Source organism: Chenopodium album, chromosome 24 (assembly GCF_948465745.1).
Source record: "Chenopodium album chromosome 24, dcCheAlbu1.1, whole genome shotgun sequence".
Lineage (NCBI taxonomy): Eukaryota > Viridiplantae > Streptophyta > Magnoliopsida > Caryophyllales > Amaranthaceae > Chenopodium > Chenopodium album.
This window is the reverse complement of record NC_137857.1, coordinates 25,648,186-25,661,299: the sequence shown is the minus strand read 5'-3', so window position 1 is coordinate 25,661,299 and position 13,114 is coordinate 25,648,186. Positions and strand designations below refer to the sequence as shown.

The 13,114-nt window shown below is 33.7% G+C and overlaps 1 protein-coding gene across 1 annotated transcript; it reads left to right on the top strand.

Moving 5' to 3' along the window:
• Positions 1-5,881: 5,881 nt before the first annotated feature.
• LOC145610700 (protein FAR1-RELATED SEQUENCE 5-like) lies at positions 5,882-7,577 on the top strand. The gene is made up of 5 exons (XM_081665999.1): positions 5,882-6,081; positions 6,232-6,592; positions 6,703-7,307; positions 7,396-7,426; positions 7,488-7,577. Exons 1-5 carry the CDS (start codon positions 5,882-5,884, stop codon positions 7,575-7,577), a joined length of 1,287 nt encoding a protein of 428 aa, XP_081522125.1.
• Positions 7,578-13,114: the final 5,537 nt, after the last annotated feature.

Sequence of the window (13,114 nt, the reverse complement as noted above, 5' to 3'; positions counted from 1 at the left end):
ATCAAGTGCATGTGTGTTAGATACGACCGAGTAAGTGCATGTGTGTTAGATACGATCGAGTAATTATTTCTAATATTGTACATTTTTTATATGTCAGCTTTTGTAAAGGGGATTAGCTTAATAATTAACTTTGTTTTGTGTGAAATTTAACATATATGTAAGAAAAGTAAATTTAATACTCTTTTAATAAATATAATAGGTATACATAATATGCTCATGCAAAATATTGTTTGATTCTTGTGTCATTTCACAATATCATCTATTTATAATTTTTTAAGATTGATACACATTTCATTTATGCAACGCATGTTAAACATGGCTAATATATAGAAATGGATAGAGTAGAGTAGTAGACCGATATGAAATAATAACAATTACTCCGTACTATATTTGAAAAGATTAGAGCTTTGGACCAAAAAAAAAAAAATTGACTCATGATGACCACCATTTGAAGGGATAATATAAATATTAAATATCTATATGTTGAAAAAAAATGAAAACTATGAATAAAATCCATATCCAAATAAATATTTTAGAAGGGAAAAAATCAGATTCCTTTTGATCGAAGATTTTGTGACAAGGCAACATTAAAACCTAGTACGTCAGAATATATTACGAGATAATTCTAGCCAAAGAGTGGTGACAACACTCTTGACCTTTTGGAGTAACAAAAGAGTCGAGCAAATAAAACTAAGTTAGCTTCATCTTATATATATATCCTACAATGACATATACTTATGTAATTCATTTGGAGATTTATTTATTTATTTATTTATTTATTTTTTATTTTTTATTTTTTTATTTTTGTGTATGTGAGAGTTATATATAAAATAAGAAAGACATTATATGAGAATTTCGGCCCTTTGGTCTCCATTTCTATACAAACCAACATAAAGGGGAAGAGTGAGTCATTCATATTGGACACGAGTACACGGCCACATCGGATAGAGAGAGGGCTTTTTATGTCATCAATTGTGTGACGAAACTAATAAGCTATGTTAGGGGAGTGTATATAGCAAGGACATCATGTGAAGGTATTGTGGCAAGATTTCGTTTAAAAAAATGGAATAAAACAAAAAAAACGCAAGAAGTCAAAGGAAAATTATCAAAGGAACAGATAAAAAAAAATTAAAAATACATGAAAGTTAAATATGATATCTAATTTGTAACCTGGAAATTTGAATCCAAAATGTGGACAAATAAACTACGTAAAATTTTAGGTTTAAGGGTGATCTAAATAGGTACAACATGAATTGGTTAATTAATGAAATAATTTTTGTTGTTGTTGTTGTTGTTGTTGTTGTTGTGAGAGCCACATAGCCAGGTGATAATAATCGATTCCATAATCTTTTGGAATCGATTCCAGGATCTTCTAGAATCGATCCCATGATCTTCTGGAATCGAGAGGAAAGCTCTAACAACTTGAGTCCTTGAGCTATCCCTCACTCTCAACGAAATAAATTACTAACTGTTAACCGAATTTGGTTTAATAACAATGTGACAGCATTTTACACTATGAGATGCTATCACACCAGCTAATATTAGCCGACTTGGATTTACAATCACATGTAAACGATGAAATGAAGGAACATTAAACATCTGGATTGAAAAACAAGGATAAATTTTGTGGTGTTCAAATAAAATTCTTTGGACGTGGCATAATAACGATCAAAAGAAATCATGTTTCCTTAGATTTAGGATTTTCTCATAATAATAAAGATGACATTACAATAACCTTAGTATGTCATGAATATTCTAATCCAACCCAACTCCAACATATATCTAAACGGTCTCGACCTTTTGGAGCAACATAAGAGTCAAGCAACTTTTTTTTTTTTTTATTTATTTTTTTTAAAAGAAGTTGCTTTATTATATTTTCATGGGAAAAGAAATAAAAATGGAAAATAGCTTAGAATAAATGACATTTAATTATATAATTTCTACAACTCCAAGGCATTTGGAGGATTATTCTCGAGATTTATCCACGTTCAATTTAAGAGGATTTTTGGGATTTCAAATTTGAGTCTACTTTGTGATGAGCATATTTATTTGTTTGGTATAGTAAGGATTCTAATGTAATTTTATACATGTATAATACTTTTCAAATAATGTCATGTTATACTTAGAAATATATACGTAGTACATCAATTTTTTAAAAAAAATTCGCTTGGATACATCGTTACATGCATGCATGCAATAGTATCAAATTTATTTGGCTTTTCGCAATAATGAAATATGAAGTAGTTAAGAACAAAATGATTTAGGCTATGTTCTTTTGGACTTTTGTAAAGTTATTTCAGTCATCTTAATTTAATTTAGGTCGTTTAAGTTCAGTTCAGTTTAGTTTGTTTACATTAAGTTCATGTCTTGTTTTCAAAAAAAAAACATTAAGTTCATGTCTTTAATTACTTTAGGTTGTTGTTGTTGTATTAATTAATTAATTAGTATTAATTAATTAATAGATTTTTTGACTTTTACCACCAAAAAAAATCAAAAAAATGTTTTTTACCACCAAAACTTCTAAAACTTTTATTTTACCACCAAATAAAAAATTAAAAGTTGTTTTTTACCACTTGTCGTCAAAAACCTAACGGAATTTTTTAAATTCTTCGATTTTCGTGTCAAACACATGCTCTTTAGGGGTTTTGGGGGGCACTTTGGCCCTATAGATCCAATTTCAGGTCAGAATTGACAAAAAATGACCGAAAATGCCTCGTTTTGCGTGTTTAAAAAAATCTCGATTTGCGTGAACACGCAAAGCGAGGCATTTCCAATCATTTTTTGCCAATTTTGACCTCAAATTGGTCCCGTAGATCCAAAGTGCCCCCCTAAACCTATGAAAAACATATTTTGCGCACGAAATTCAAAGGAAATTTTTTTGACCCGTTAGATTTAACGGTTTTCTTGACGTTTGGTGGTAAAAAACAATTTTTAGAAATTTTTTTGGTGGTAAAATAAAAGTTTTAGAAGTTTTGGTGGTAAAAAATAATTTTTTGATTTTTTTTGGTGGTAAAAGTCAAAATTTCCTAATTAATATTAAGAATTTTTTGACTTTTATGAGGCACCAAAAAAAATCACAAAATTATTTCTTACTACCAAAAATTTTAAAAGCTTTATTCTACCAAAAAAAAAATTTAACCACGCCGTCAAAAATCTAATGGAATTTTTTAAATTCTTCTATTTTCGTACCAAACACATGGTTTTTAGGTTTTGGGGGGCAATTGGACCTTTGGAAACAATTTGAAGTCAAAATTGACCAAAAATGACTGGAAATTCTTTCTTTGCGTGTTTAAAAATACCTCGATTTGCGTGAAATATGCAAAACGAGGCATTTTCGGCCATTTTTTGTCAATTCTGACCTCAAATTAGATCCTAAGGACCAAAATGCCCCCTTAAACATATGAACAACATGTTTTGCGCACGAAAATTGAAGAATTTTTTTAAACCGTTAATTTATCGGTTTTTTTACAGTAGGTGATAAAGCAATAATTTTTAGAAATTTTTTTGGTGGTAAAATAAAACTTTTAAAAATTTTTGGTAGTAAAAAACAATTTTGTGATTTTTTTTGTTGGTAAAAGTAAAAAATCCTAATAATAATAATTAGTAAATTTTGCATAAACCACCTTTTCAATCTCGTTTCTTTCAATTAACCACCTTATAAAAAACATGTTGCAAAAGGCAGCCACTTTTTAAAATAATGTTTCAACTTAACACTTAATGCCGGAAAGTGACCATTTGACCAACTACTCCAACGTTACCCATTACTCCGACATTGACCTGGTCATGTGACCTTGATCACCCTCCATTGTTCTCTCTTCTCCCACAAGTACAACTACTCACTGGACGGAATAAATGGAGGGCGACCAAAACTGCCTTCCTTACAAGCACCACTGGCGTCGACCATTGGCTACCCACCACCGCGCTGCCTCAAGCTAGCCGACCCTTATCACCACCTCCTCCAACAACAAAAACGATTACAAATGTTCTGGCTCTACAACCAGTGCCAAATAATCGAAACTACCAACAATTTCAATAACCATTCACTCGCATTAGCCCGCATTAAGAAAATCATCAAGGCCGACAAAGACAACCGAGTTGAATACCTATCCTCTTCGCCATTACAACCCATGAGATGAGTAAAGTAAATTGGGGAAGAAGAATAATGAGAGGTAACATTTTCTAGAACGATGATCTTTTTTAGACTGAGAAATGGTGGCCTTTAAATTTGGGATCCATGTATCTATCAAATATTGTAATTCTGTTAGCATATTGATTTGCATCTTCTTCTTTGATTAATTCACTAAGTGGGTATTTGATTTTGTGAATGGAATGAAAATAAATAAATAAATAAATTTGAAGCTATGATGGAACCCTAGAAATGGCAGAAATTGGGGGAAAGAGAGGAGATCGAGAAATAAAAAAAGAATCTAAGGTTGCTTTGGAAGGATTACAGATGTGTGATGGCAGTGGTGGGTAGCCAATGGTTGATGACTTGATGCCGGTGGTGGACTGGTGGTTGTGAAGGCAGTGATTATTGTTGTTTTCCCTCCATTTATATAGGTGAGTATAGTTGTGACTTACGAGGAGAGAGAGAAATAGAGAGGGTCATTTAAGATCACGTGTATAGCACGTGATCGGGGTCAACATCGGAGTAATAGGTCAACTCTTTGTTTCCAGCAATAGGTGGTAACTTGCAACATTTTTTTTTTGTAAATAGGTGGTTAATTACCACATTTTTTTTAAAAGGTGGTTTTTTGCAAAAAAAACAAGATTTAAAAGGTAGTTTTATGTAAAATTTCCTTATTATTATTATGAATAACTAATTAATTAATTATTAATTACTAATTAATTAATTAATACAATAGCTAATGAACGCCCCGGGGGCATTGGATAAGACATTTAAAAGTAGAATTATTAAATTATAATGAACATTAATTACACCGATCGACGCGTGATTTTACCATGCATTTCCAAATAATACCACTTAAGAAAGTATTTTAAATGCTTATACAACTCCCCGAGGGTGTTTGAAAGCAAAATTCTTAGAAAAAAAATTACAAGAACCTACAAATTTTAACCAAATTGTTATTATTATTATTGTTATTATTATTAGAGAAGGCCCAGGTTACACACGGTGAGAAGCAAGATTGTTTCTCACGAACATGTGGCATGCCATTTGGCAACTAGTTGGCAACACTTCAGTTAAAAAATTACACGTCACACAGCTTGTCCATTATTCGTTAAGTCACGCTGTTAGTCTCCCGAGTTTCAATTAAAGAAGCTCCCATCTTCATCTTCACACCTTCAATTGTGAACCTGCAATTGTTGCTCTGTATTGGCCGTGTCGCTTGGTGGTGTCGGTGGTCGTAGGTGGCAAGCTCAATTTAAGGTAATTTAAGCTCAATTTAAGCTCCCATCTTTCGTGTTGTTGTTGTTTCTTTCGCCGCTATTCATGGAGTTATATCATGAATTTCTGTGGTTTAATGTTTAATTTTGGTTAATTTGTGTGACCTGTTGTTGAATTAGGGCATTGGTGAAAGTTTGTTATGTAAATTACCTTTGCGGTTGCTTAAATTTGTCAATTTGCGGTTATATCATGAATTTTTGTGGTTTAACGTGTAATTTTCGTAAAATTACGCAATTTGGTGTACTTGCATTTGTGATTTTGCTATGAATCTGCTACTGCTGTCATTTTGCTATACTTGGGTATGTATTTTGTTAATTTCTGTTTAGTATTTGATATTAGATGGTATTTGTAGGTGGACCATGGATGTTAATTTGGTAGGTGGATGGGTGTGCTGAGGTGGGTAATTTGATGGAAATTGGTGTAGAATATAGTCAACACGAAGGTTGTGTTTTAAATTCAGAGAACGTAAGTTCAATGGGAGGTGGTCGTGATGATGGGGTGGGTAATTTGATTGAAATTGGTGTAGATGGGAGTGACAGTGAACATGAGGGGTGTGAAGTTTTGAGTGCACAGATCTTAAGTTCAATGGGAGGTGGGTGTGATGAAGTGGGCAACTTGATTGAAATTGGTCTTGACGGCAAAGAACAAGAAGGGTGTCAAGACGCGAATACACAGTCCTTGGAGAACATCACCCTTACACAGACCATTGAAAACACTTCACCTTTGCCCACTTGAAATGGTACGACTAATAGTCCAGTGCAGAACTGCTCCCCAAATGAGACAATTCAAACCATTGAGACTACTGTGTCAACGAATGAATTCAGTGTGATAACCACTATTGACCCTCAAAAAATCGGTATGGTTTTTAAGTCCTGGCAGGACATTGAGCTGTATTACAAAACATATGCAGAGCAGTGTGGATTTGGGGTTAGCAGAGCGCAAGCTGCTTCTAACAGTTCCAAATTGATTAGTAGGATCACATGGAGGTGTGAATGTTGGGGTCCGCCAGATATGAGGGCCAGGCGGGAGGCAAGGAAAAGGGCCAAGTTAATGGATGTTGGTGGCTCTGCTGGTAATGTGAATGGTGACATTGGTGAGGATGAGCTTGCACGTGGCAAAAGGAAATCCAAAAAATGTTTCTGCTTGGCTAGGATATATGCCAGTTTTTCAAGTGATGGCCTATGGGTTTTGAAAACCGTCCACCTAAGCTAGAACATACTCATATTCTTTCACTAAGCATGGCTAATTTGGTGAAAGAGTATCGTATGAAGAAAATGACCTCAACTGTATGAAAGAGGTTAGTTAATTTTTATGGGGAGGGTGTTAGTGTGTCGCAAATTCGTGGGTGTTTAGGCACGGAGAATAAGAATTTGCCGAATGTGAAGGATATGCAGCACGAGGTTTACAAGCATAGGCGCTTGAAGATGGCCGGGGGAGATGCACAAGCAATGATGGATTACCTTGATTATATGCAGGCTGATAATCAAAACTTTTACCATGTCCATAGGTTGGATCAGAAGGGTCGTCTAAAGGATGTGCTGTGGGTTGATGCAAGGAGTCGGGTGGCTTATGAGGAATTTGGAGACGTGGTGTGTTTTGATTCCACATATCTAACAAACAAGTACGAGCTACTATTTGCCAATTTCATGGGAGTAAATCACCATGGCCAGTCCATTTTATTAGGTTGTGCTCTTGTTTCACACGAAGACTCTGACACCTTTCGTTGGATATTCCAACAATGGTTAGCTTGCATGGGGAACAGAGCGTCCGTTGCTATTCTCACTAACCAAGCAGCTGCAATGAAGAAGCCTTTAGATGAAATTATGCCCAATACACGCCATCGTTGGTGTATATGGCATATACTTAGGAAATTCCCTAAGAGACTTGGAAACTGTGCCTTGTAAGTAGTCTACTGTAAGCTTCGTTTTATACTCATTTAAAACCTGCTGTTCCATACAACTTATTTTTATTTTTGTTTTGTATCATAGGTATAAGCAGTTCAAGAACCCTTTAAAGGAAGTAATATATGAAAGTTTCACTGTTTGAAGAATTTGTGACTCATTGGTGTGATGCAATGAAGTTGTACAAGCTTGAGGATAATGAATGGCTACAAGAGTTGTTCATTGAGAGGCACATGTGGATACCGACTTACATGAAAGAGTACTTTTAGGCTGGTATGAAGACAACACAGAGAGTAGAGAGTATTAACAAGTTTTTTGATGGATTTGTTACGCGCAAAACTAAGCTTTGTGAGTTTCCTGAAAAATATTGCAAAGCAATGAAGAAGAGGACCACCGATGAGATAGATGCTGACGCAAGGGATTCTAAATACATAAGGAGGCTTGTCAGTGGATTCAGAGCAGAGAAGATTTTCCAAAAAATCTACACAGATTCCAAGTTTCAAGAAGTGCAAAAGGAATGTTCAAGGATGCTCTATGTCGTTCCTAAGGATGAGAGAGTTGTTAGTGAAATAGAAATCCACTATCTTCAAGAAGATAGAGTTTGGATCGTTCCTGAAGGAGCAAGTGAAGAAATCATTACTGAACGCCGGAGGTTTAACTCGCTTGTTTTCAATCCTATTACGAAAGACACTACCTGCGACTGTCGCAAGTTTGAGAAGGATGGTATTCTTTGTAAGCACATCATTAGAGTTTTGGATGATAACAAGGTCAAAGACATTCCATCAAAGTATATACTTGATCGTTGGCGGAAGGATATTCCCAGGAGGCACACACAAGTCAAGGTGGCTTATCATGATCCCAGTGAAACCAAAGAATGTAAACAACAACTTGATTCATGATCTCGAGGCTTTGTGCGACGAAGCATCAGCGGTGGATGATGATACAGTTGAGGTAGTTTGCACAGCAGTGTCAAAGATTCGAGCGGAAATAAGGGTACGCCATGCTAAACACTTGGCATCCAATGCTCCAACTGAGTGTTCAGCATTCCCTTGTTCTGAAATTAGATCATCTAATCCCCAGCCAGGGCCAGGTAGTACACCAAAGTCAGTGTCCAAGGCATCGATACCTGAAAGTGGGACTAATCACAAACCTTCAGCATTTGTGATTAGTTATCCTTTATGTCAAAAACGTCGTCGTGGCTGTCCAAAGGGCTCTAAAAATAATAGTCCGGCTGTATTAGGCAGCACACCGATGCCTGTTGACGAGCCACATCAACCACCAAGGCCAGACACCGGAACTCATTAAAACCATACCCATGGTGAAGGAACTGACAACTCTGTATTTGTAATTCATGAACCCGTATGCCAAGAAAGGCGCCGTGGGCGTCCGAAGGGCTCTAAAAATAAGAGCCTGGCCGAATTAGGTAGCACACCGATGACTAAGCCTGTGACTGAGTCACCACAACAAGTACTAAGGCCAGACAGCGGAACTGACAATTCTGCATTTGTAATACATGATCTCGTGACTGCAAAAAGGCCTAGGGGGCGTCTAAAGGGATCTAGACACAAGACCCTGGCTGAATTAGGCTACAATCACAGTAAGTCGAAAGCTGCAAAGGTAGCAACCTCAACTACCTTCCTCACTTGTCCTATCGCGTCTTCATTTGCAGTTACCAATCTCTTAATTACCTGTTTTGTTCCGTGTCCATTTCAAAATTACGCATCAAAACCCGAAGATGTCACAGGACCAAAATCCAGAGATGTCACTGGACAAGCTTCAAAGTTACCGGTAATTTGCTGTTATAACAATTTCAGATTATTTACTATTAATGCAAAAGTCACCTAACTATACTTTGTATAACAACAGAGGAAGCGTAAAACAAGACAGAACCCATACGCTGAATTCAACATTGTCACTCTTGATGCTGAACGTGATGAATTCGACCCATGGGGTGCCACAGAGCACGGTCTCACAGAGCACTGGTACGAGTCTCCTTACGTTTGATCACTAAGTAACATGACGTGGGGTAATGGTTTTAAGTATCCAATGATGATACTCACTCTAAGTTTTGAATCAAGACAATATTTGTTTCACTTTGAAGTGATGATTTTGTGTGTCTGAAACATTTTCAACAAGAGATTAGTTGTAACCAAAACTTAATTAAGGGGATGCAAAGACCACCATGTGTTATTTGTAATGGAAGTACTAATTTCGCTCACTTGACTAGTTTGGATAACTCATTTTGTTACTTGTTATCTGTAATCATAGTATTGATTTGTCTCACTTTGTAGTTCTGCATCTAAGATTTTGATCAAAATTTTTGCAATTATTTTTATTTTTTTTTTGAAAAAAAAAACGATATGGGCCAATAAGTTATGAGCAAATTAGGTGCCTATACAAAAATACTCCGTAGTATTAAAATAATAGAATACAATTTATGAACCATCCAAATTTGTTTGAATTTTATTTTGTTATTTATTAGAAGAAAAAAAATTGTATTAAATAGTTAATTAAAGTATTAAAGGGTGGTACACAAAGATAATGATCAAATCATAGATATTGACACAAAAAATTGTATTAAATAGTTAATTAAAGTATACTTAACGTAATTTCATATCTTTTTTTTTCATTTGATGAGTTTGAATGTTTGATAGATATGAGTTTAATCAATGCCACTATATTATATAACGTGGTGATCGTCAATTAGTCAATAGACCAATTTGTGGCTTTTAAATTGTTATTAATTGCAAAATAGATGGAAAAGCCCTTAAGACCGAATTATCGGCAAATTATAAGATGCACCATGGTGCATACAGTTCTATGTGAACCACCAATAAAAATATACTCTCTCTCCTCTTTCCTCCTCCACTTTCCTAATTTTTTATTTTTCTCTCTTTTATTTTATTTCTCCTCTACTTTCTCTCTCCTCTATTTTTCTCTCTATTTTATTTTTCTTTCTCTTGAATTCGTTCATCATCCTTTTAATTGAATTCCTTCATATTACAATAGATTAAATTCAAATTTTGTTTTCTTCAACCTTCGATTTGAAGTTTTGTTAATGGAGTTTTTACAATGAAGTAGTGAAACTAAAAATGGCGTCGTTGTCGAAGAGAATGTGGTTAAGACAATGGTATGATTATTTTCCGATTTGAGTTTCGGAATATGTAGGTTTCATATTCTTTTGATTTTTTTAGTGGTAATTGTGTATTTTGTTATGAACAGTTGTGTATTTGATTATATTTTAGTATTTTGAACATTTTAAGTTAAAAATATGAACATATGATGCATTTTCTGTAAATACATAACATGTATTTTTGAAATCACGAACATCTTTATTATAATTCTGAACATCCGATACATTACTTATGAACTTATTTTTGTAATTTTATTAAAAAAATTTGGCATTTTCTACTTTATAGTTTATAATTCTGAACATTTGACATTTTGAATAGTGTCTTCAAGTGCAGAAGTTTTTGAAGGGTGTTCAGTGGTTTGTGGTAAGGGTTCAGAAATTTTTGTAGGGGGTTAAGAGGATTTTTTAAGGTGTTCAGCGGTTTGTGGTTGGGGTTTAAAAGTTTTTGTAGGGGGTACATAGGTTTTTATAGGGTGTTCAGTGACTTATGATTGGGGTTCAGAGGTTTTTGTAAGGGTTCAGAAGTTTTTGAAGGGTGTTCAGTGGTTGTGGTTGGGGTTCAGAAGTTTTGTAGGGGATTCAGAGATTTTTGTAGGGTGTTCAGTGGTTTGTGGTTGGGGTTCAGAAGTTTTTGGAGGTTTAGAGGTTTTGAAGGGTGTTCAGTGGTTTATGGTTGGGGTTCAGAAGTTTTTGTAGGAGGTTCAAAGGCTTCTATACTGGTGTTCAGTGGTTTGTGGTTGTGGTTCAAAAGTTTTTTTAGGGGGTACAGAGGTTTTTGTAGGGGGTTTAAAGGTTTTTGTAGGGTGTTCAGTGGTTTGTGGTTGTAGTTCAGAATTTTTTGTAGAGGGTTCATAGGTTTTTGTAGGGTGTACAGTAGTTTATGGTTGTGGTTCAGAGGTTTTTGTAGGTGTTCAGAAGTTTTTAAAGGGTGTTCAGTGTTTTGTGGTTGGGGTTCAAAGGTTTTGTAAGGTGTTCAGTGGTTTGTAATTGGGGTTCAGAAGTTTTTAACAATTGGTTTTTTCTTAAATGCATCATCTAATTTCTTCTTTTTTTGGTGTTTTGACGTTGAACATTTGACTAATTGTACTGTTCAAAATATTTAAGGTTCAAGTTAGTATTCAATTCTAAAAATTAACAATTTAAATTCAAATTGCAAATTTAAACAATAAATTACTTACACATCTTCATCCTCTTAAGTAGTAGCAGATAATTTTGATTTTCTACAAAAAAAAAAAAAAAAAAAAAAAAAACAAAAAAAAAACAAAAAAACAAAAAAAAAAACAAAAAAAAAAAAAAAAAAAGTCAAAAAGACAATTATATAGTAGAATATAGTTTCAATTTTACAATTTGTTGAATTATATTAGCAAATTTAACATAAATGTAGGAAAATCAAAGAAGTTTAAGTGATGTTTATCTTTTTGAAGGTGTTTTTGTGTGTTTTTTTGTCTTTTACCATGGTAGATTGCAATTTTAAAGAGAGAAAAATGGTGAACTAAGAGAGAAAATACAAAAGAATTAATTAAGGAAGGTTTTTAACTTATGAGAGGAGAGAGAAAATTTTTAAAATGAAATAAAAAAAATAGATATGACAGTTTTTTTTTTTTTTTTTTGAACTTAAATAATATGACGGTTGGAAAGAGGAGAAATTATTATTCTAAAAATAAAAAAATAAAAAAAACTAACTAAATTTTGAGGGTATCTTTCATCTGGGCTTTCTCTGTTGGGCACGAATTGGGCCAGGTGCACCTATTTTTAGGTGCACCATGGTGCACATAATACTAATTACGAATTATCCACCTCAATGTATAGATAAACTAGATGAAGCTCGTGCGATGCACGATTTGTTTGATTTTTTTAAAATAATTTTTTTTGTATTTATGTGCTAAAATTTGTTATACATTTAGATAAAATTCCTAATATTAAAAGATAATATATAATATTTAATTAATGTAAACTTAAAAATTCATTTGTCAATTTTTCTTACGTGGCATTTGAATTATTTAATTCTAAAAGAAATTAATAATCTCTTATTTAATTGGCTACAACAAAAATTTATAATGCTACATGGCGCGCTAAGAAAATTAAATCCTATGTGACTCTTTTAAACCTCGGGAAAAAACTCAGCTTTAAATATATACTAGATTAGAACCCGTGCGATGCACGTTTTATATAAAACCTATTTTTAATTTGTACATTTTAAAAATAAATCGTTATTATACATGAATATAAATAAAAATTACGAACATTTTGTAATATAAATTCTTTTATTTTCATCAAAATTATGATAAAGTATTTGTTCAACGCCGTCTAATTCATAATTCAATGTAGGAGGTCATTTATTAGTGTGTCATTTAAAATTATTTCAATTTCCTACGATTAATTGATAGGTTTTAGTTGTAACTTGTAAGGTAGAAGGAGTAATATTTAAATTTCAAAAATGTTAGATTGCTCTACCAAAAAAAAAAAAGATGACATCATCATTGGATTTAGGGGGAAATTTTTTATTAAGAGAGCGACACGTAGGCAATGTTGACTTCAACATCTTCTGTTTTAGTAATAGTTAATAGATATTAGATTCTTTTGAACACTTTATTATGATATGGTACGTGTTTGCGTATATAATGTTCCACAAGCCCAATAAGCTACAAAGGCCTCAAGCCCAAAAGTCTTCAA